This window comes from Pterocles gutturalis, unplaced genomic scaffold, assembly GCF_000699245.1.
Source record: "Pterocles gutturalis isolate BGI_N339 unplaced genomic scaffold, ASM69924v1 scaffold25350, whole genome shotgun sequence".
NCBI classification, from domain to species: Eukaryota; Metazoa; Chordata; class Aves; order Pterocliformes; family Pteroclidae; genus Pterocles; species Pterocles gutturalis.
Window position 1 is genome coordinate 7779 of NW_010144066.1, and position 23489 is coordinate 31267.

The 23489-nt window shown below is 38.2% G+C and overlaps 1 protein-coding gene across 1 annotated transcript; it reads right to left on the reverse strand.

Moving 5' to 3' along the window:
- Window positions 1–1846: 1846 nt before the first annotated feature.
- Window positions 1847–23091, reverse strand: DEPDC1B (DEP domain containing 1B; the record flags this gene model as incomplete). The annotated part of the gene is made up of 10 exons (XM_010084997.1): window positions 1847–2008; window positions 2334–2519; window positions 3182–3358; window positions 4790–4956; window positions 9300–9440; window positions 9908–9955; window positions 11018–11148; window positions 14788–14915; window positions 17809–17944; window positions 22826–23091. Coding segments are annotated over 10 exons (1542 nt in total), but the record flags the coding sequence as incomplete, so codon positions are not given.
- Window positions 23092–23489: the final 398 nt, after the last annotated feature.

Below are 23489 nucleotides of genomic sequence, written 5' to 3' on the forward strand. Positions count from 1 at the left end.
GGGAATTGTGAGCAAACCGACTCAATTGTTTTGTTTTTACCACAGCCAGGGAAATAATTCTTTGAAACAAAAGTAGAATTGATCCATAGAAACATATGACACATTTTAAACTTCTCCTCATGGAAACTAATGAGCAAACTCCAGTTACTGTTTAAAATAGGCTCAGGAAGGCTACAAATTTTTTAGAAGTAACAATGGGGAAAAAATTCAACATGGTGGTAGAAGGCTTATTGGCAGGCAGTGAGGTTATTTCCAATAGCAAATAGATTGGCTTTTACTTCCCATCTGCAAGTTAGGAACTGATGTCAAAGAACACTTCAGGCGTGTTTCCCCTTTTATGCAAGACTTGATTTCCAGCTAGCCTTACTCATTACTATATTTCATGGATTAGTGCTGTAACCAAATTACTATGAGTTGTTGAGTCATAGACTTTGATGGCACGTAAGCATACAGACAATACTATGACATATCTAAAAGGTTATGTTACCCTTGAAGACCCATTACAAAAGGTAAGAAGTGGCCTCAGACTACTGTTAACATTAATTTTAATATTTTCTTATTATTTATAAAGAAATTTGTACATTTTTATATCACTTAATTTGTACATTTTTATATCACTTTTGCTTGAGAAAAAAAGATTTTTGATATAAATTCAAGTGTAACCAATGTGTGAAAACTGATCATGGAAACATATACCATTCAGAATCACATTGCCCAAGAAATATTCCAACATATTAAACCAACAGCCTTGTAATGTACACATTAAGGATTATTGACTGGTTACGAAGTTAGCAAAGTGAAAATACTGTCAATGCTGCATTACAGGATGGTCACCATGTTGCTTCCCAAAATCTCAGATAGACATGTGTTGTCAGCTGTCTTGTCTCCTGCACAGACTGCTCTAACATTCAATAAGGTATGAAATGCTGCTCTTTAAATCTCTAATGGATAAGATGAAATCACCACTCTAAATAAATATCAGAAAATGGTAACGGTTTAATAGCTCAAAACTGCTGTCAGAATGAAGTACATCAAGTTACAGGTAGAGTAGATTTCATAACACAAAACAAACAAAATAATTAAAGACATGTGTGCATCACTCTCTCTTTAATATTTGAATTCCATTTCCAGAGGAAACGCAAGGCTTCAGATTTTTCTGGTAAAATATGTTCTAACATCAAGCATCCAATTTTGTATGGCAATATTTAGTAAGAGCATATGCGAAAAGACTTAAAAGACTGGGTTACTTAAAAGAATGGTTCTCCTTAACAGGAGTGATGAGTCAAGCTCTAATGCATCACATGAATCACAAAATTAAGAATGAGTTTTTACAGTTTTCCAAAATAAATCTTACGTATCAAGAGCACTAAGGTGTACAACAGCAAAACAAAATCCAGTGTTTCATACTTAAGCATGTACAGCAAATTAACTCTTTAAGCTATATGTGAACAAACACAGCCTAGTTTACACAGTACTCATTTAACTAGTTACTAACAATACATTACAGACAAATACATTTAGACCTTGAAATTATTATCAAATCAAACTACAACAACTGTACCAAGTGTACTTTATCACTTTGATGTAGATTAATCCCCTTGAGCTTGTTTTGGGGGGGTTGTGTTGTTTTAAATAACAGTAATTTAAAAAAATAATTATTTACAAAAATACTGCTAATGGCTCACATTTCTATCCCCTCAATACTCTCCTGTTCTTTTGACCTTTTCTACCATCTTGGCAGTATCCCCAGTAGTTTTTTGAGTAACTACATGCTGCTTAGGCATCTTTTGCACAAGATCCATTGACAACATGCTCCAACTCAGTTTGGTGATGTATTTCAAATGATTTACATCCGAAAGCTTCTGGTTCTGTGAAATGGTTGAAAAGGCTTTTTTAAAGCCCACATCAGTATTGGTGGTTTCTGTTTAGTTTTTTCTGGAAATAGCACCGCTTCAGTTTCAGGGGTAGGAAATCGTACTCTATACACTTCAGGGTAAGATTTCTGAAACTAGAAAAACATATCAGTTTAAACGAAGAATTCACTCAAACTTGTAATATTAAAAAAAACTATTAAAGTGCTACCTCCACCTCTGGAGCAGGAAAATGCTTATTTCTCTAATAGACTTTCTATACCTCTATATAGAAAACTAAGTGATATTTTCTAATATGGCTTGATTCATCACAGTACCCCTATTCTAGACAATTAAAAAGTTAGAAATCCCCAAGCGTACCTACTATTTAAAGTCACAATATTTCTCTAGAGAACTACATGTCTAAGACTTCATAAAACTTTTTAAGTTAAAAATAAAGACTGTGGAGGAATTTTTATTTACTTGCTTGAGCTGCTTCTTCTTATCTTTCACAGATATTTTTTTATTCATTGCAATTTCTTCCAATAAAGCTGCCAGTGGTTCTTGAGAGCCTGTTGCCCTTTGGCATTCAAATTCATCTGTACTGATTTGTCGACAAAACGATGGAGGAGGAAAAGTTGCGTCAGTATCAGCTCCAGCATATTTTATCTGAACAAAGAGTAAAACAAGAGCAGCTATGTTTTCTGCAATAAATTTGCAAAAACTGGCTTAATCAAATCGACCACCTAAAGTCATAAGTAGAAAAGATGTGGAGTAAAGACCCAAAATTCCATCTCCTATCTCCTGCACTAATTGAGTGAGTTCTAGTAAGTCAAAAAAACATGACACAAAGGAAGCCTGTTTAAATCTTGGAGAAGTTAAAAGCTATTTTTTTTAGTAGGAAGTCAAGAAGGAAGAATTAAAAAGCAGATTTGAATTAAACAAAATATGGTATCAGGAAAGAAAAAGAGTTATGAAAATGCAGAGCAAGTAAGAATAGCTCTGAAAGAAAATCAGAACATTAATGGAAACACGTTTTAATCATTCACAGTTTTCCTCACCACCACATAGTTTGCCCATTCCATGGAGAAGATAGTGCTGACCAACAGGAAAACATATTTTAGAGTTCTTACCTCTAAACCATTCAAGATCTCTTTAGTTTCATTTAAACACATAGTTATGGTTGAATATCAGCAGTCAAAATTAATTAGCTCTTCATAAACTAGCAGAGACAGAACAATGCCTTTAAGCACTGTCGAACTTCTGGGCAAAAAGGATAAATTTGACTTAGAAGTACAGAGACATATGAGGTTTTTTAACTAGATACGTACCTGGACTCTCTGGAGATGTATGACATGTTCCTCTATAGAAGATTTTAAGGCAGAAGGAACACTTAAGATCTCTTGATAATTGTCCATGAGAAAAGATACTAGTTTAGCAGCAAGCAGTTCATCCAAGTCCATTTCATCCTTTGAGCAGAGAATACAACGGGAAAATGCCTGAACCATCTGAGGGAAAAAAAAAAGTCATTATTGTATATTTTTTCTGTTTGAGGGTGGGAAGTGGGAAACAGACTGTCTCTAAAATTGATCTTTTAGAAAAAAGACTTTAACAGCACAATGCTTACTCTACTCAATATTAAAAAAAAAAAAATTGTGTACAGTGACATTATCTGAGTGGACTGAAGATGGCTGTTGCCTCATATACACTTCCTAACCCTGACTTTAGACTTAGAATGCCCGAATTCAAGGCTTTGCCAAATAGCCACTTCACGTGGTTTTTCGAGTTAAACAGGGCACAAATATTTCTGAGATTTTAAAAATAACACAAGAATTTAATAGAAGTTAAGTACCAGAAGGAAAACCTAATACCATCATTTTGCAATCATCAAGACAAATTTTAGATCCAGCCCACTTCATGCAGTCTCATGCTCAAACAGTCAGTTACAAGAGTTTTCTTTCTGTGCACCAGTCACTTTTAACATTAAAGTACAGAAAGCAATCAGGGTTTTCTGTAATGTACCATAGACTACACTGCTGAATTAAAACATTGTACAAAATACTTGGACTGTAAAGGACTAATTTATAAAAATAACAGTTAGCTTATAATTATTTTAATCAAAGACCATTTACAGTTAATTAAATTATAACCTTAGCAGTCAGGAAAGTAATTATTTTAATCAAAACTATTCATAGTTAATTAAAAATTTAATTGCTATAGAGCAAATTTAGATTTATGAATGCTACTACAGAATTTTTATGGAGTTGCTCTCCAACTGAGTTTTCTGTTGCCCTTCTTGCAAAAGGACTGAAAATTAACCAAAAGAAACACATGTTCTTAGCTGGTTGGAACTGCCGAGAGTTATGCTTAATAACTTTATAATAAAATGTTGTAAACATCAGTGATAACTCTACAAGTAGCCCTGCAGAAAGAGCAATAGCAAAAAATAGGGCTTTGTCAAAATCTGATTAAAATTACTTTAAGATTTCTGTAGTTTAATGATTAAAAAAAGAGTACAGAAATAAGCTGTTAGGAATTTTTTTTTAAGTGGCTGAAAATAGTGAAATCAAAACATTCAGCTACATATTTCTAACTATGACTGAAACAGGTAGTGTGTTTCTCTCACACTGTCTGCAGTGGTAAAGAACTCTAGAGACCTCATCTACCATGTTTTATTTTTTTTTTACTCAGTAGTGAAATCAGCAGTAATTTAACTTTGGAAGATAAAGAAACCTCTAAATTCTGAGCAAATTCTTTATTTGCTCACAACTTGCCAAGAAATCGCAATTTATTCAAATTTAGAGTAGCTTTCTACATAGCTAGAAGACATGAACTGTTCTTCAAACAAGCAAACTCTATTTCCTGTACACTTTTAAGAATTTTTCATACGTGCTACTTCAAAAGCCTTGTCTAGACCTTTTGCCTTATACTATACGTACCAAGGTTCTGGTCCTCACTGATTCAGAAAGAGGTGGCAAATCCTTGTTAAGGCTAATTCTTGCCATCATCCTCACCAACAGCTGAAGTCTCTTTCTATTTTCTGGTGGCAGCAGGAGACAAGATATCTGAAGAGCTTCTACAGCCTTGCTGTGCTTCTGCAGCAGACCTGGTTTATACAAGATCAGGAGATTGGGCAACGCTACTCAATTACATGTATTTCTGTAACATTTAACATAGCATTTCTCAATCTGTCTCCCCAAATTCGTTTCCTACTCATTCAAGGCTGCCTTAGAAATCCACTCCCCAAAGAGTCTAGGAAGATATCCCTAGGCACCTTGTTTAATTATTTACAAGATTTCCTTCTGAAGCATTGGGAGATATTAATAGCCATAAGCAACTCTAGATATTACTAGATGTGAAAAACTACAACATTTTGGTCCATCCTGTGCTTTTTTTATAACCTTCAGCTCTAGACACATCTCCGATTTATACACAGATGTAGCAACATTAAGAAAAAAGTCTGGGGCAGCCATCAGAGAATCTAAACAAAACACGTGCTTACGCATCAATGACAGCTATGACAATACTGACATGTCACTCACACGTATAGAAGTTAAATCTATGACTACTCCTACTTACAAACTCTTGAGAAAACACAGAATGTGAGCATGGCAGAGAAATGTGAGGACTGGACAGGCACAGTAGAATCCAATAGTAGTTTAGGTACCTATAAAAAGGTCTCACCACCAAAATGTCATCCTCTTTTGGGTTTCTAAGGCTCAGTGAAGGAAGCATCTACTACACATTTGCCTAAATAGCACTAGCGTCAGAATAAAACAAAAGTCATCTGCATGACTGAAGTCTAACAGCAATTTCTCTTAAAAAAGGAAAAAGGAAATGAAAGTTCCTGTATTTCTGTTCATGCCCATTGCCTCTTGTCATGTTATTGGATATTACTGATAGAAGTCTGGCTCCCTCTTCTTTACTCCTCCCACATCAGTCTTTTATACACATTAATAAGATCTTCCTTGAGACTCCCCCACTCCAGGAAAAAGTCTCCACTGTCAGCCTCTACCCATATGACAGATGCCCAAGCCCTTAAAAACTTTTGTGGCCCTCCACTGAACTCACTCACTAAGTGCTGAGGAAAAATCTCCCTCAACCTGCTGGCAGTGCTCTTAATGCAGCTAAGGATGCTGCTGGTCTTCTTTGCCAAAAGGACAGACTGCTGGCTCACGGTCATGTTAGTGCCACCAGGACTTACAAGTCCTTCTCAGTAAAGCTGCTTTCAAGTCAGACACCCCCAGGATGCATTGGTGCACAGAGTTATTCCTCTTCAGGAGAGGATTTTGCATTTCCCTTTGTTAAACATTATGAGATTCCGGTTTGCCTATTTCTCCAGCCTGCCAATGTCCTTCTGCATGGCAGTACAACCCTCTGCTGCATTAACTGCTCTTTACCATTTTGTATCATCTGCATGGTTGTTTAGGGCAGACCTAAACAAGGACAAAGTGTCCCACCATCCAGGTCAGTAATGAAGTGTTAACCACTACTGGCTCCGTTATCAGCCCTGGTGTACTCCCTACTGATTGACCCCCCAGCTGCCTTTTGTGCCACTTGATCACAACCCTCTGAGCTCTGCAGTTCAGCCCATTTCTGGTCTACTTCACTACCCACTTACTCAGCCTGTACTTCCCCAGTTTGCCTATGAGGATGTGATGGGAGACAAGTGTTGAAAGCCTTACTACAGTCAACATAAACAGCATCCACTGCTGTCCCCTCACCCACTGTGCCAGTCAATTCCACACTGTGTAAAAAGTGGAAGCTGTTTGTTATCAAAAAAGAACAAAAGTATGCATTAGTAAGCAGGGCAGCCAAAACAGACAGTATTCCACAAAAATCATAGTAAAGCACTATAATTAATTTCGTGTTCAAAGCAAAGCTTTTTCTAATTTCATAAGAAGATACGGCAAGCACACTAATGGAAATGTCTACAAGAAGCCCTAAAGAAATAATGTACAAATCTCATTGAGGGTAGTTATTAACCACCCTCAATGAGATAAAAAAATTGTTATAACCTGTGCAAAGAGCAAGTTTAATCTTGCCAAGTTGGTAAAATATCTGATGATCACACAGACACCCTAGTCCTATTTTCTTAGCTATTCTGAAAACTAATTTCAGACGACCTCTTGGAAAAGAAGTGCTCTAGACAGTCTTCATTCAAAAACAGAAGCAAGTGAGGCATCTTGATATGGTGACAAAAGCCACCTATGATTTCTGCAAATATTTCTTATGTTTTAAGACGGGCTTTTAGACATATATAAATCATATCATGACTGCCTCAAATGACTGAAAATATCATCCAGTAACACTTCCTTTGCTGTTTCGTGAAGTCTTCCACTAAACAGAAAGCTTATCCACTGAAGGAAGAAAGAAGTCTTATAATCACTGTGGAAAGATAATTCCCTGAGAGTAGTAATATGAAAAGTCAAAGACTCAAAGACTGAAATCTTGGTTTATAAATGTCCTAAGATTCAGAATTACCACCAATTTAGCAAGCCATACTCCATTAAAACACACAGAAATGTAACTACAGACATGGATCTGCTTTTCCATATTTTGTAAATGCATAACTTGCTAAGTAATTACGGCTTCTCAGGCAGGATTCAGTAGTAGCATTGACACTTTCCAAAATAGACTTCTATTGAGCATGCATTATCCTCTACATTCACCTTCAGCTTCATAATGGCCTGTATATTAGCCTCATTGTTGAGACTTAATTATATATTGAGCAGAACCCAAAACTTTTCCCCAAAAAATCCCTTCCTCCTCCCCTTCACTCCCCACCCCCAAGAATCACAGACCAAATCCTAGAAGAGCCTGAGTGGTTAGAGAAGACCTTGCCACCTCAACTGCAAATCGTGCATCTCTGCCTTTGTTTATTTTGTTACTACTGGTTATAGGCAGTTTTGAGGTTAGGAGTTAGGCTTCACCTAGCTCTTAGGTTATATTCACAGGTATATTGAATTCCTTGAACTCTCTCCACTGATTAGATAGGGACCATAGTCTTGAATTATCAAAAAAAGTACAAAAGACACACGGGGATCATCTAGCCCAACCACATCCCCCAGTCACTGAGGGTGCCTAACCCAGGTATCCCAAACCGTCCCGCTAACACCAAATGCAACTTTTTAGAGATTCAAATACCTGTGCTAGGTGTCTGCAGGAGGCTGTTTAGGCAAGAATTCTAGAGAAGCATGACATTTTCAAACATATACTGCCAGTACTTTAAAGTAAATTGTATAGGTATGAAGATGGAAAACAAACTAAGTAGTCCTGGAAAGGATGTATTATCATGATTTTTTTGTGTAGATCGATTTTTGCTAGTCAGGAAGGATTCCATATTAACACCTCATTTTTTTGTGAAAGAGACCACAAAATTATTTCTTTTAAACAGTGCATAAGTTCCTTTCATTTCTACATAAACATTGACATGAATTCTTTCTTCTTATTTTTATATCTGTGAAATACTGCATAGTAAAACTCTCTTAAAACCTGAAAGGTGAGAAATACAATGGAAAAGCAAGCAAAAAGAGAGTATGAAAGGAGACGAAGAGTTTTTAAAGATATTATCAAGAATATCTGTTGTCTATGAAAAAGGCAAAAAAGGAACTACAGTCAGTTTAAAGCAAGATTCTCAAGTAACAAAGTCTAAAAATACTAAATTCCAGAAACAAAACTGTTATTCTGAAGTCCTTTTTCATCTCAATAGTTTATTAAAAGCAATGTTGTTCCCATTTAAAGAAGCTCAGTAAAAAGTGACATGCGATAAAGCGTGCTTACTTTTCAATTCTTTTCTGAAATGTAACCATAAAACCTAAATCAAATATTTTCACATTTACTGTTTTTCCATGGGCCATCTATAACCACAGGATAGGTGAATTTGACACAGAGTGAACTGTTAAAAAAGTTATAGATAATAATTCAACTGTTGTTTCTTTAAAGCACTAGATTAGTTAAAGTCTATTCTAAGTTTAAGCAATGAAGGATTTCAGTTTCCTTCAGATGTCATATTGCCAGGGTTAAAAAAAAAAAAAAAAAAAAAAAACACACAGTCCTTAGAGCCCTAATCCTTTTTAATCTAGACTTCAGACAAGCAATTTCTAAAAGCTTATGTGAGTTTTTAAGATGCGTAGGCATTTGTAAAAAAAAAAAGAAAAATACGTTAAAATCCATCTGTTAGGTGTGGCATTGCTAAGCAATGAAGAGAGGCCTTTAAAAATTATAAAGACAAGCAATGAAACACTTTTGGACTAACATGATCAAAAAGACATAAGAATAAAACCACCTTGTGATACAAAATAGATTTAAATATTAAACTGTTCTCTATGTAGAATGAACAGGACAGGTGCTAAACAAATGAGCAGTGATACTATCTGGGTATGGTAAATTAATTCCAGGAAGTTAATTCAAAAGAATAATTTTTTCATTATATCCCAAACTACTTACCTAACACACTAACAAAAACATCGAAAAAATGAAATGTGAGAAGAGGTTCTTTCATCTGGCTAAAGTAGTCCACTATAGTTTTGAAGACATCTCTTTCAAATCCTGAGTATGTAGGCTGCTTCAAATCTGAGCAGCTGGGCCCTACAAAGGAAAAAGATAAAAATTTATTTGCATCCACCAACCAGATCGCTATTTTCTAGTCCAGCCAATAAAAATGCAGCTTCAAGCAGAAAAAAAGAAAAACCAAAAAAACCAAAACTTAGACTCATTCTTCAAAATATAAGTGAAATTGTACTGATCTATTGAATTGATCTATTTCCAATAGGTCTAGTGAAAACATAAAGTAGAGGAAAAATATTATTTATTATGGTTATTTATTATTACATTTAAATAAGCTGCACTGACAGGAAAACATATGCTGGCTGATCTTTTCCAAATTTGTTTAAAGTAATGATCAGAAAAAATATTGACTGTGAATATAAATGGGACTGGATGCCATAAAGGCACAGTTCAATTGATTTTTACAGGGTTTTTTTTTATTTTGTGGGGGGTTTTTTGTTTGGTTTGTGGCTGTTGTTTTTTTTTTTCCCTTTCCTGAATTTACTTACAATTTGCTAGACATTTCATTGCTGATAATATCCAGTGAGGTAGTTCCTCTGCATAGGAGAGAAACAGATAGAAATTAAAAGGAGAAAAAAACTGAGAAAAATGTTATACTGTAAGATAAAAGTGAAGCTGAAAATTCTTTAAGAAGCTCCTCCTATATATAGAAGACTGATTGCAAAGGCAGGCTATATCTTTATGTAGGATCTAGCTTGAATTACATTTACACTTCAGTACCTCCAGTAATCAATATAAAGAAGTTACACCTACTGCTCTTCCACCTCAATCAGCAAAATGGATCATACCACAAATCCTTAACCTGCCCTGCAAAAATCAGCCAAACTAGTTCAAGCTACATCTTCACTAGTGCATTATAGTGAAGTGTTCACTTTGCACTGAAGATGATGAAAAGCACTCATACATTCAGTTCTGTCCTTTCTACAAGGAGGAAGTTAATATCTTGAGGTGCTCCAATTGTCTTTAAAATGAACATGTACATGTTCTGGAGGAGGTTTCATTCACTAACCAAACCAGGTTCCAATCTCATGTTTCACTTCTCTACAAATCTTCTGGAAAACACGGTGGCAGTAATCTTGTAAGTGATATATCACAGCAGCAAAGATGCTTTACTTTCTCCATGATGTAAAAGCAGTTTTAAACTCAGTACTAGTTTCAAAACACATTGACTGAAAACTCAAAACTGAGAAATTTTAAGCATCCCTCAGTGTACATTTTTATTCTTTCCCAATTTTAAATACACATTTCCCTCATATAAATGCTCCAGTCAGTTAAGGGATGGGCCAACAAAGCCAGCTTGAAGTGAATAATATCCCTATCTTTACAAATTAAAAGTTGTGTTCTTTCACATTCATCTTTCAACCCTGCTAAGGCAGGAATACATTTAAGAGAGTAAACATGGAATAAACACCGATTCTTACTATTGGGATGTCAGAGGACAACAATGGCATACTTTGTAAAAACTCTAGCATAGATGCAGTCATAGAAGTATAAAGATAATACATGTTAGATTACAGATACAGATTAAAACTAATACTTTTTTTACACCAGTAAACTACGATATGAAAAAGTTAAATGAAAACTTCTAAAATACTCACTTGATTTGTCTTCTAAAGTGACAATGCCTTGCTTGTTGACATTGTATGTATTTTGGACTATATGCTTTGAATTCACAAGTTTTGTGTCTAACACTTCATCCAGAGAATCCAAACCCAAGACTTTTTGTAATCTGTAAAAACACATAAACACATAGTTCATATATCATCTAATGTGAAAAAAGAAAACATGTTATATTAGGATAGAAACAATTCTGAAAAAGAGACCTTTCCATTTCATAGAATATCCTAAGTTGGAAGGGACCCATAAGGATCAGTGAGTCCAACTCTCTACTCCTCACAGGAGTCCCTAAAGCTAAACCGTACAACCAAGAGCTCCAGATGCTCCTTAAACTCTGACAGGCTTGGTGCTATGACCACTTCCCTAAGGAACCTGTTCCAGTGACTGACCACCCTCTCAGTGAAGAACCTTTTCCTAGTGTCCAGTCTGAACTTCCTCTGATGCAGCTGCACTCCATTTCCTCATGTCCCATCGCTGGTCACCAGAGAGAGGGAATCAGCAGCTCCCCCCTGCAGTGCCCCCTTGAGGAAGTTGTAGGCTGCCATGATGTCACCCCTCAGCCTTTTCTTCTCCAAGCTGAGCAAACCAAGTGACCTCAGCTGCTCCCCTTAAGTCTTGCTCTTGACACCCTTCCCCATGTTGGTCACCATGCTCTGGACACATTCTAATAGTTCAAGGTCCTTCTTACACTGAGGCACCCAAAATCGCACACAGTGAAGTGGGGCTGTCCCAGTGCAGTGTAGAGTGCACTAATCACCTCCCTTGACCAGCTGACTTTGCTGTGCTCAATGCCCCCCAGGACACGCTTGGCCATTTTTGCTGCCAAGGCACACTGCTGGTTCATATTCAATTTCCCAACAACCTAGATCACCAGGTCTCTTTCCACAGGGCTGCTCTCCAGCCTCTTGTCCCCCAGTGTATACATGAAAACAGGGTTATCCCATCTCAGGTGCAGAATCCGGCACTTAGTCTTGTTAAATTTCATACAGTTGGTGACTGCCCAGCTCTCTAGTCTATCCAGCTCTTCCTGTAAGGCCTCTCTTCCCTCAAGGGACTCCACAGCTCCCTCTAATTTAGTATCATTGGCAAACTTACTTAAGATACATTTGATTCCTGCATCCAGATCATTTATTAAAACATTGAAGAGCACTGGCTCTAAACCTGAGCCCTGGAGAACCCCACTGGTGACTTGCTGCCAGCCTGATGTAACCCCATTTACTGCAACGCTATCAGCCTGACCCATCAGCCAATTGATCACCCAAAATATTATGGACTTGTCTTAACTGTGTGCAGGACATTCTGTCCAGAATGATGCTGTGAGAGACAGTATCAAAAGCTTTGATAAAATCCAGAACCATCACATCTACTGGCTTTCCTTGGTCAACTAGATGGGTGACCTTGTCGTAAGAGGAAATTAAGTTGGTTAAGCAGGATTTTCCCCTAGGGAACCCATGCTGGCTATGACCAATGTTTGTGTTATTTCTCAATTATTTTTCAATAACTCCCAGATTAACCTTTACCATAATTTTACCAGGCACTAAAATGAGACTGACAAGCCCGTAATTACCAGGGTCTTCCCTCTTAGCCTTCTTGAAAATTGGGACAACAATTGCCATCTTCCCATCAACTGGGACCTCTCCCAATTCCCAATACCATTGAAAAATAATGGAGAGAGGTCCCACGATGACATCGGCCAGCTCTTTCACTACCCTGGGATGAATCCCATGAAGCCCCATAGATTCATGCACATCCAGCTGGAGCAGCAAGTCTTGAACAACTTCAGGGTCAGCTGGGAGTTTATCATCCCCCAGTCGTTGTTTTCCAACACAGGCCTCTGGGGGTCCCAGAACCCCTCATCAGTGTTGAAGACAGAGGCAAAGAAGGCATTAAATGTCTCTGCTTTGTCTACATTCCTGTTTGTGTGGCGAGTCAGGTATTGATCTGCTGGCTCTTCCTGTTTCTTACCTCATCATTCCCTGCAACTGGAAGGATACAGGACAACACAACTTGTGCTCCTAATCCCTTAACCAGTCATCTCAAGGCCTTGACGTCTCTTTATTGCCCTTGGGCTTCTTATTGCAAATTCATTGCTGCCTACATGAAAAAAAATCAATAATGGATAATAATCTGAGGGCCATACCCAGGGCTTTCTCTTCACATCTTTAGCCGGGGCACCAGGGAGGCAGCAGACTTCCCTAAGAAGTGGGTCCAGTCTGCATATTGGGTCTTCTGTTCCCCTCAGAGGAGAGTCTCCTATGACAATGACTATTTACGGAAATCGTTTTGATGCAGGGTGTAGGCCAACTTAACCTTAGTGTCCAACCTAGATGGACAATTGTCCTTATCATTGTTTTGGTTGCACTTGCAGACAGTTGTACCTGTTAAGCAAGGGCACCTGGGAAAGTGGGGTAGTCATGAAGGAGATGCTCTTACTGCACCAGGCAGGAACTTGTCACCATTCTTCCCTATTCTTTAAGTCACTGCATTCAGACAGGTGGAGAGTGTATTGGGAATCCTCCATATCACGTGTCCTGTTTGCCTGACACACCTGTCCCAGGGAAGGTTGAGTGTGGTTCCAGTAATCTGTCTCTCAGATACCCTGATACTCCTCAACCTACTCACCTCCTCCTGCATCTCTGCCACTAAGCAGCACAGATCCTCTACCTGAGCACACCTCCCACAGGTATACTCACCACAACAGGCCCATACTGGTGTAAGAGTAGGGAACACCCTGCAGCCCAACACCTGGGTGGCAGCATGTTACCATTGGAGCTCTGTCTGGGAAGCTGTGCCAGTCATGGTGAGTGCAGACTTTAGAGAGGACATGCCTTTCTGCTGGGTGGATATCATTGCTCCCTGGTTGAGCTGGCAGAGCTTCAGCTCCTTCCCTGCCTCACCATGCCTTGTTTGCCCACCCTGATGGTGGTACTCCTGGTCACTAGCGCTCCACAGGGGCTTCTTTTATATGTAGGGGTGCTTGGCCACCATTGCTGCTCGCCCTGACCAGGTCTCATCAGCTGCTGTCACATGAGCTGCAGGCTCCCAGTGGGTATCTCCGCCCCCCAGAGGTTTCCCCAGTTCAGGAAACTCTCCTGTACACAGCTGTGAACTGTGCTGGCACCGAAGTCCCTCGCCTCAGCCTCAATTTTATTACATAGATACAATGTGTCAGGTTTAGATAAAAGTAATCACTAGTAAGGCCTCAACTGTGCTGTAAAAATAACTAGTGTATATTATTTTTTTCTCCCGCATAAATAGTCTATAGCAATGCCTTAAACTTTGCATAGGATATTCCTTTTGGAAATAGCAAAGAATATCTGAATCTCAAAGCCTTCAGCACTCAATTAGGTACTCCATTTCTTGTGTCAAATGAAGTATTGTACTTGTCATTGAAAGGTTTCATGATATCGCACTTCTACAGAAGTGCTTCTATCTCATAGCAACAAAAAAAAAGACAAAGACTGAGGAAAAAGTGGTTAAACAAGACAGAGCCCACACAACAGAAGGACTCGTATAACATATCAGGAAGAGGTCAAAAGGTATTAAGCACAATAAAGTTTCTTTGCAAACTTTATTTGCTGAATTTGTTAGCCAAATAACAAGGGGTATAGTTAGTCTAGCCACTACGGCTTTGATGGCAGCAATGAAAGGTGAGTGAGTGAAATTACAAGCATTACCAGAGAAGATGGACAACGCTATTACCTACCACATAGCTTTAGTCTAACAGCAAATGACTCACAAGTATACTCACCGTGACAAAGTCAGGGATTTCCATATCTCTTCTATATTTGTTTGTGTTAGCTCTCTGCGGAATACAAGTTTGCATGCCGGTACTTCCCCTATAGCTATACTGTGCCGCTTGTACCACACTTCAGAGTTCTGAAATCAGAAAAAAACACTCCTCATTAACTGGTGGCTTTTCAAGTATTAAACAGTATAATATACTTATAGTACAGCCTGCTTCCTATTATAAGTATTTTAAATATTCCCAAGTTCCACAGAAGTCTCCAGGATGCAAGTGAGTGTGTAGGTTTCACAGATGTGCAGCATCTTTTCTCATTTACATAACTTGTCCAAAGCTGAAAAATTACGTGTGTCAGAATATCCATTAAAGTTCAGGACTCAATGGCCTCTAGTCCTGTGTTCAGACCCTCTCCATGATTAAAATCAGTTTAACTCACTTGTTTTCAACTACCACTCTAATACTAAACATCTGCTTATGGAGAAACTGTTGGAGAATTATTAAATACTAAGGACTGATATTCATCCTTGTTCAGCATATACCAATTGTAACTAAACATTAAGTTCATTAGCAGATTTTATACATGAAGGAAGTAAAAGCTAATTGCTACAGCTGAAGACACCCCTCAGATCTAGTCCACCATTGTAACAAAATAAAGTAAAGCAGAGAATGCAAGAGACTACTATCAACCTTCACATGCAAGCTCGATGCTTGAAGACTGTCATCAACGTGTCAATGGGTGGATCATACAGTTTGTGTCAGCAGTGTACTTTTTTCAAGGCAAAACTGCTAATTATTCCCAGTTCTTTGATTTACATCACAGAGCAGTCCTAAAGCACATTAACAGTATTCCTTGTGATCACAACCAAACCACAAAATGCACTTCAAGAATGCACTTACTCTAAACACTGTCAATTACTCCAATCATCTGTCATTCCATGACTAGACTAGAGCTAGTTTGAAACAAGTAGCACCCTCTGAAGTCAGTATCTGGTCTTTCACATCAGTATTTCACCTCACAGACCCATGCTTATCAATCCACACAGCCAAAAAGTGCTCTGACTAATTTAAGGTGAAATGACCTTCAGCTACCTGTCTACTTCATCATTACAGTGGAAGCTATACCTTTATCAAAAAGAGCTAGCAGAAAGAACCTTATTCCTTGACCTCAGTTACTTCAACTTACAGTCCACTATATTAACAAAAAAGTACCAATGAAAGAGATTATGAGCTATGCCAGACTGTATGCTGTCGCATCTATGTCAGATGCATACAGGCAATCTTTTGGTAACTCTTATCAGGCCAGAATGCTTGGATGGAAATTTAGAACTGGCATTTGGAGGCTGCAACACGTTAAAACTGCAGCAAATACTTGCTCAGTAACTAAAATACTCTATTCTCTTTACTTGTCTTTGTACCATCTTTTCTTTGCTTGCTCTTAATCTTCTACATACTATTGAAGTTCTAAAGACCACGTTTTTTCCTCTTCAGAAGCCTGCTGTACATGAAAGGTGCGCTTGATCTGCACATAAGGAATTGGATTACAAATCTGGAACAACCATTCATTCAGGATGTCCAGATGTCCAGCAGAATAGTAGGAGCTACTTTTCCAAACAGACTACTGGTCACCTAGAAATCCAAGGCTATTGTCTTGCACTGGTGAGCATTAACAAAAAGGCCAAAATTATAAAAGAAGTCCCAAGAGTTCACAAAATACGAGAACACTGACATACAAGATACACTGGAGGAAGGGCTTAGAGTATACCTAACTCTAGAAGCCTAGGCTTTTAAGATGTCCGAGTGGCAAGGGTTGATACAATTTTAGTTTGCTAATAAAAGCAACAATTTTTTCAACAACTTTACAAAGGTTGGATCAATACAGGTAAGTGGGGGGCAGAATGATTTTCCAGGCTCACTGACCTGGTTTTGTCTGGGACAGAGTTAACTTTCTTCTTAGCAGCTAGTGTGAGGCTGTGTTTTGGATTTGTGCTGAGAAGAAGGCTGGTACCACACTGATGGTTATAGTTGTTGCCAGGACAGTCAAGGGCTTTTCAGCTTCTCTGCTGTGCCAGTGTCTGCAGGTGCAGGAGAAGCTGGGAGGGAGCACAGCCCCAGTTACTAGCCTAGGATTCAATCTTAGGTTTAGTATTGAGAGTCAAATTGGACAATATTTCATATATTCCATATTATGCATGTCACACCAGTATATTATGAGGGGCTATCTGGAAGCTCTCTTGGACGCTTCTCTCTTTTCCAGGATTGTGGTTTCGTGACTCTCTGCTCTAGAATCGTTAGCTGGGAACGAGCAGGGCCATAGTCATCAGGTGGTGACCAGTTGTGCTGGGTATCACTCATTTGTATATTTGTATATTATTATTACTATTATTATCATTATTATTTTCAATTTCATTGTATTTTAGTTATTAAATTGTTCTTATCTCAAACTTGTGAGTCTCTTTTCCCTTTGTTACTTTAATTCTCTACCCTTCCCCTTGGGGGGGGGAGGGCGAGCGAGCAGCTCCCTGTTATTTGCCACTATCTGGGTTTAAAGCATGACGCTGACAAAGGGTAACCAAGACTAGTTCTTCCTAGCCACAGCATATTCCTTATGAAAAGGGAATCACTGACAACCTCATAGCAGCTAGGAAGGGACTAGTACTGTATATATTCTGCTACATGAAGTGTCTGAATAAGAGTTACAGTATAAGTGACAGTAAAGTAACTATTTTGTCTTCTAGTATAATAAATGCCTTACTGCAATTTGAGCAAAATGGAATGCAAGCATACTGACAAATACAGCCATGCAGAACTTAGGATGCTCAGGACATCATAATCAGTAGCAGAAAGAATACTTAAAGCCAACACCTCCAGCAAATCATTAAGAACAACTTTACTTCACATAAGTTTAAAATAAAAGTATTTTTTCATTTAATTTTACAGCCAAGCATTTTTTGCCACAAAGAGATTACTAGTTCAGTTTTAATTTCCAAACATGTTTACATCTGAGGAAACGAAAAACACATATCTTACCATTGTGACTGATTTCACTGGGATGTGTTCTTGAGAAGTGCCAGCCTTTGGTTCATTCCAGTCTGGAAATTTAATTATTTCCTTTCCACATGAAGGTTTCTTTGGATATGGCTTCAGCGGTGAGGAAGGAGGAAATCTACAATTAGAGAATATTTTTAAAGCCTCTGAACTCCATCTTATTCTATATGTAATGCAAAACTGCAGCAGGCATTCACATGCAAAAATACAAAAAATGCCTCAGACATTAACAGTGTGACTTAGTTGCCTGAAGACTGGCATTGAGTGACATGTAAAACATCCTACAGTGTCTTGTTTGGCCACCATCTGCTGCTCCAGAACAGTCAGGTCCTTTGTACATCCCATGACATAGCTGAGCTTTGGGTGAATGTCTGATACCCCAGTGCATCTCAAATGGCACCAGCTGCCTATGCATAGATAACTGACTCAGGTTCTTCACTGGGAGATGTTGATTCTGCTGAAAAACCCATGGGCAGATTTTTCCCATGTCAAGTGCACTGCTAGCATGCATCTCCTAAAGCAAAGCTACATAAGTCACATGACTAACACCTGGATTTAATTAGTGTGCATGCAAGTGTCCACGTAAAATTTTGTCCACATTACCATGTTCTGTGTTTACATGCTTTCTATGCGAATATCATATCCTGCAGTTCTTTTCTGGAGTCTTTTTCCAGCTGTTTGTACAGGAAAATCATTCACTTTCTAAGGCATTTCAAGAAGTGCCTTGAAGAAATTAGCAGAAATAAACCTTACACTAGCCCTTGCAGAAAACAAGGAAAACAAACTATCCCAGATCACCTTCAGCTCAGTCACATCTCCAGCTTGACCAGAATTAAATTACTGACAAACTTAGGTCAGAGCATGTACAAAAGAATTAATGGTAGCACATCAGAAAGACAAATCAGTTCAATGGCAACATATCATCAGACTGCTCCAGAAGATATCTTGTTTACCTGCACTCCTAGGTTTTAGATGCTTAAATTCTGGTGGTTCAATGAATTGTTTCAGCCTCACTCACTTTTTAAAATCAGAATGTAAGAGACAGTTATATCTTTGATCATGCAACAAGAGCTTGTACACCACTGGATAGCATGCATTTATATCCTACCAGAAAGATTCTCATGCTCAAGAAATGCTCAAGTTTTCTATAAAATTTCACCCCAGTCTCTCAAGGCAGTTCCAACATTCAATTATTTTTTAATTTATTTTTTTCTTGCAGTTTTCTTAGTCCAGTAGTGTTAAACACCACACACTGAGCGCATTTGGCTTATTCCACAATGGTTTTCAACATTATCCCTGCAACACAGGGAGATATCACTTCCTTTGGACAAACCCTGAGGAGAAGTAATAAGCACCTTGCACCAATCCGGCAAGGCTTAGTCTGCCTTTTAAAAGTGATCCAGATTACATTGCAGATGTTCAGCTGTTGACTGTTCTCAACTATTTTTGAGATATTCATTATTTCTTACAGTTGAATGTTATAATATCTGCAGCCTTTTTTTTCCTCCTTTGCCTTACAGTATTCTTAACAGTTCCATGTTTCCCCCTCCAGTTCTTCATAATTTTTTAGCTTTATGCCATTTTCTGCCCTGATTCTCAGCCAACCAGTAAGCGAATGAGTTCTTACAAGCAGAAAAAAGAGGTGCTTTCCCCCTTTCCAGGTAACATTACAAGATCTAAACAGAGACAAATTTTTGGCTGGACAATGAAAAGACTCTAATTTTATGATGAACAGAATAATGTTACCTAGAGCTAGCAACTGAGGAGCATTCCAAGGTTGACATGTCAGAATTAGCATGGTTTACAGCCAGCAACATTAGTTTTAGGAGTTTATACAAGGAGGAGATAGAGTGTGCCCTGTTTGTGTCCAGGGTAATTGGTAGAGAACAGGGTAAACTAACATTGGTATCAATGGCATAACAAGTACCACAGCTGAATTCCCAGAAGTTTACTAGCAAGGCAAGAGTCCTAACCGTTTTGCTTTTAACACTGTTGCTTGTATTTAAAAAAAAAAAAAAGTAAAGCCTTACAGCTTCCAAAACCGTAATTTCTCATTTATTATTGTAGACTACACTGAGACAGTAAGTCAGGACACACAGACTTTTGCTATTTTTAGAAACCACACTAGTGCTCACCTTCACATTTAATATTCGCCAAATACTCTCAGGCAAATCAACATTTGGCAACATCTCTTCTGCATTCACTCCACAGAGTATAAGAGCAGACAACTACACTTACCTGAAAAGTTAATGAATGACACAGCTGCCCACCACAGTGTACAGTTACAGCAAATAAACACAGGAATTTATAGCAACAAACTTTCCGGAGTAAGCACTGTCAGTGGAATTAAAAGCAACTTGGTACAACACAGTGAGAGTAGTATTTACAAAGTAACATTAGAAAAGTCCAGCAGAGGGAGCTAACAGGACACTAAATACATGAATAAAGGCAGGCTGTAAAACAGATGTTTAGCTACAAAAATAGAAAAAAAGCATGTTTTAATACTTAAAGACAAACACCCAAACCATGAGTAACATACATAGCTTATTTATGTGCCAAATCCAATAGTAAAAAGCTGTCTCCAATTCAAGACACATGAAAGGTGTGCAGTTTTAGTAAAAAGAAAACTCTTCCATTAGTAACTTAGTTATTTTTTGAATGAGAGATGGAGGAAAAGCATTATTAAGATACCTAAAACAAAAGAGCTCTCTTGTCCAATAGCAGATCATTAGGCAAAGCACACAGGAAATGAAAAGCACAGAAATATTTCACCCAACCAACTTCCACAGACTGCAGCATGGGGAAGTCATGGCTGAAAATACAAAGGAGAACAGAACAAAATCATTTGAATGCGTCATGATGCCAATGCAAAACAAACAAACATGAACTACAACCACAGAAACACAACAAACCCAACCAAAGAGATACAGCGTAATACCAGCAGTTAACAAAACCCATATTCAATCTTTTGACAAAGAGGCAACACCCAGAAAGAAAGGAGACAACATAGTCAACACCTATGGCACCAGTGAAAAAAACTGCACAGGTAGCTCTGTCGTAAGAAAAATAGGCAGAGAAGGACTGGACTAGGGACATACCAAACCAATTACACACCAATCACCATGTGCTGTATCAGCATCCAACTGCTTTTCTAACTCTATTTAAACAAGTAAAAAGCCCGCTCCACACCACTCCTTTATGTTTAACCTTCTCCAGGCCGACGTCTTCTGATAAGCCATAAGATCCTCTGCAGCTCTTCTTGTCTTCCATGCCTGTTTTCCAACTATTCAATGACCAGGTAAACTATCCCAATATCTTGCTCTTCTATAGCAGCCATAAGCAAATGGCCAGAAAATAATTTAAGAATGGGACAAACATACCCGATACTTCCTCAGCATACTTTCCCAGCCTTTGGTCATGTTCAGCTCAGAGAATGCAGAACCATATACTGTTTTGAGATACTTAGCAACAGACTTTCTTGGGTGGCCTTCTCACCATACCTTCAGAGACAAGTCCTTTAATACACTGGGTCCTTCAAATTTGAGTCCCAACTTCTAAAATTTAACATTTTTCTGGATTAATTGTTGCATGTAATTTCTCTTTATGGAGCTAAGCTTAGAGAGAACATTCATTATTCATTCCCCCTAAATTATTCAAAATTTCTTCCATTAAAGTTGATTGAAATTGGTTTGAATATTTAACTTCTTTGGCAGAGAAGTTGTAGCTTTCAGTGTAGTTTTCTTCAGAAAGTAGGCTAGAAACCAGCTACGACTTTTACAGAAAGATATTATGCAGTATCATAAAGAACAAAGTTGAATCGGTGCTAATTTGTTACTGGAATTAAATACAAATCTGATACAATCCGACTGTAAATCAACTGAACTACAGTTTAAGAAGCATCTTGACCAAAGTTTGTTTATGATGAAGTAAAACACTTTCATCATACATACCTCTTACTTTTAAAGTGTTCCAAGTTGGTAAATAAAATTAGGAGACTAATGAGCAAGTGCACTTACAGCACAGGTGTACTCACTAGAGAGCAAAAAAGCTTAGGTACACTCTACAAACAAACTAGTTAAGATCACAGATCAAAATGAAAAACTGGCTTCATCTGCATCAAGTGGAAACTCAGTACTACATATATTTTCACAAAGACAATATTAAGAAATCATTACCAGAAAATTAATACATAAAAATTCTTTGAGTATATAATAATAGATATAATAAGTAGAAACATAGCATTATTGCTTACGTATTTTCCCTGTTGCTCTACATTAAAATTGCTCCTACTTTCTCAAAAGAAAATTCACAGTGATATAAGTTATTAAATCCATACTAAAAGTAGTGGTCATTTTTACACTACTTTTTCACTGAACAGGACACTACAAGATATTCAGAACCTGCAACCTGTGGACACTGAAACCTTAACTGAGTTCACAAGAGGTCAAAGAAGCCACTGCTAAGCTTTCATAACAAATAAAACTCTTTTCCTCTGTTAACAAGACACCAGATGAGAGGCTAAACAGGGATAAGTAAGAAAGCATCCTTGAGGATGAGCAAACAAAACTTTGTCTCTTTTAAGACAAAGACAGAGGACAACTGGAGTTGGATGCTCAATGGCATTCTCACTTCCATCAGTGTCTTCTTGACATGCACTCTTCCTACATTGAGAAACCTGATGTTTACAATCAGCAAACAGAACTAACTACCTTGTAAAAGCTGCAAAACTTTTGTTAGTATTTATAGAACGTAACAGACTAAAATATTTTTAAAGTGCCCTTTAAAAATATTCAAAAACAAACAAGAAAAAAAAACCCAAACCCAAGTCAAACATTAAATTATGACAGCTGCCTATCCCTAAAAAAACCAAGGTCTTTAAAAGGAAGAGGAGGAAGACACATTAACACCTTTTCAAAGGCATTCTACAAAAACACTTGTATGACCAATGCACAAGAGTTTCCAAAAAGCAAAATTTTTCAGTTGCTATATAGAGATTTACCTATATAAATGGCCATCATCTTGAAAGTCCTCTTTGCCCCATCTTCCTTTAATATCTTCAATAACATGATTTTTCAGGAATTTTTTAAGGAGCTTAACTGTTTGATCGCGAGTCACTTCTGGGCCAAAGTTTTGATTAGAGCCAAGCAGTTCTTGTAAACAGTCCACTGCTTCCGAGGCCTTGAAGCAATGCTCGTAGCTTTTGAAGCGACACCGATGCTTCCGTAAAGGCATTCCAGCACGAAAAATTTCTATTATCTCATTCCACTAGGGAAGAAGAACAGAGCAAACAGTTACAGAAGCCCTCCTCCTAGGAGCATTTTGATTATACAAAATGAGACCAGGATGCAGCCAGATCTGAACGCAGAACTACAGGTTTTTTTAATCACCTGCGTTTACAAACACATTGAAACCTAAAGCTATGATTTAAACAGTTGAGATCCGGCAACAAACACCAGATTTAGGAAGCTGAAAGATCTAGAGCCCCATACTGCCTGCAGCTCTACGGAGACAGCTTTAGCCTCCCCTTGGCTTTTAAATCGACAAAAGGCCGGACTATAGCTCCGCTCCGCCGGGCTCTGCAGCCACAGTCCCGCGGGGCGCAGGGGTCCAGCCGCCCCCCACAGACTCGGCGTGGAGGGGGAGCTCCAGCACCCGGACGGCGG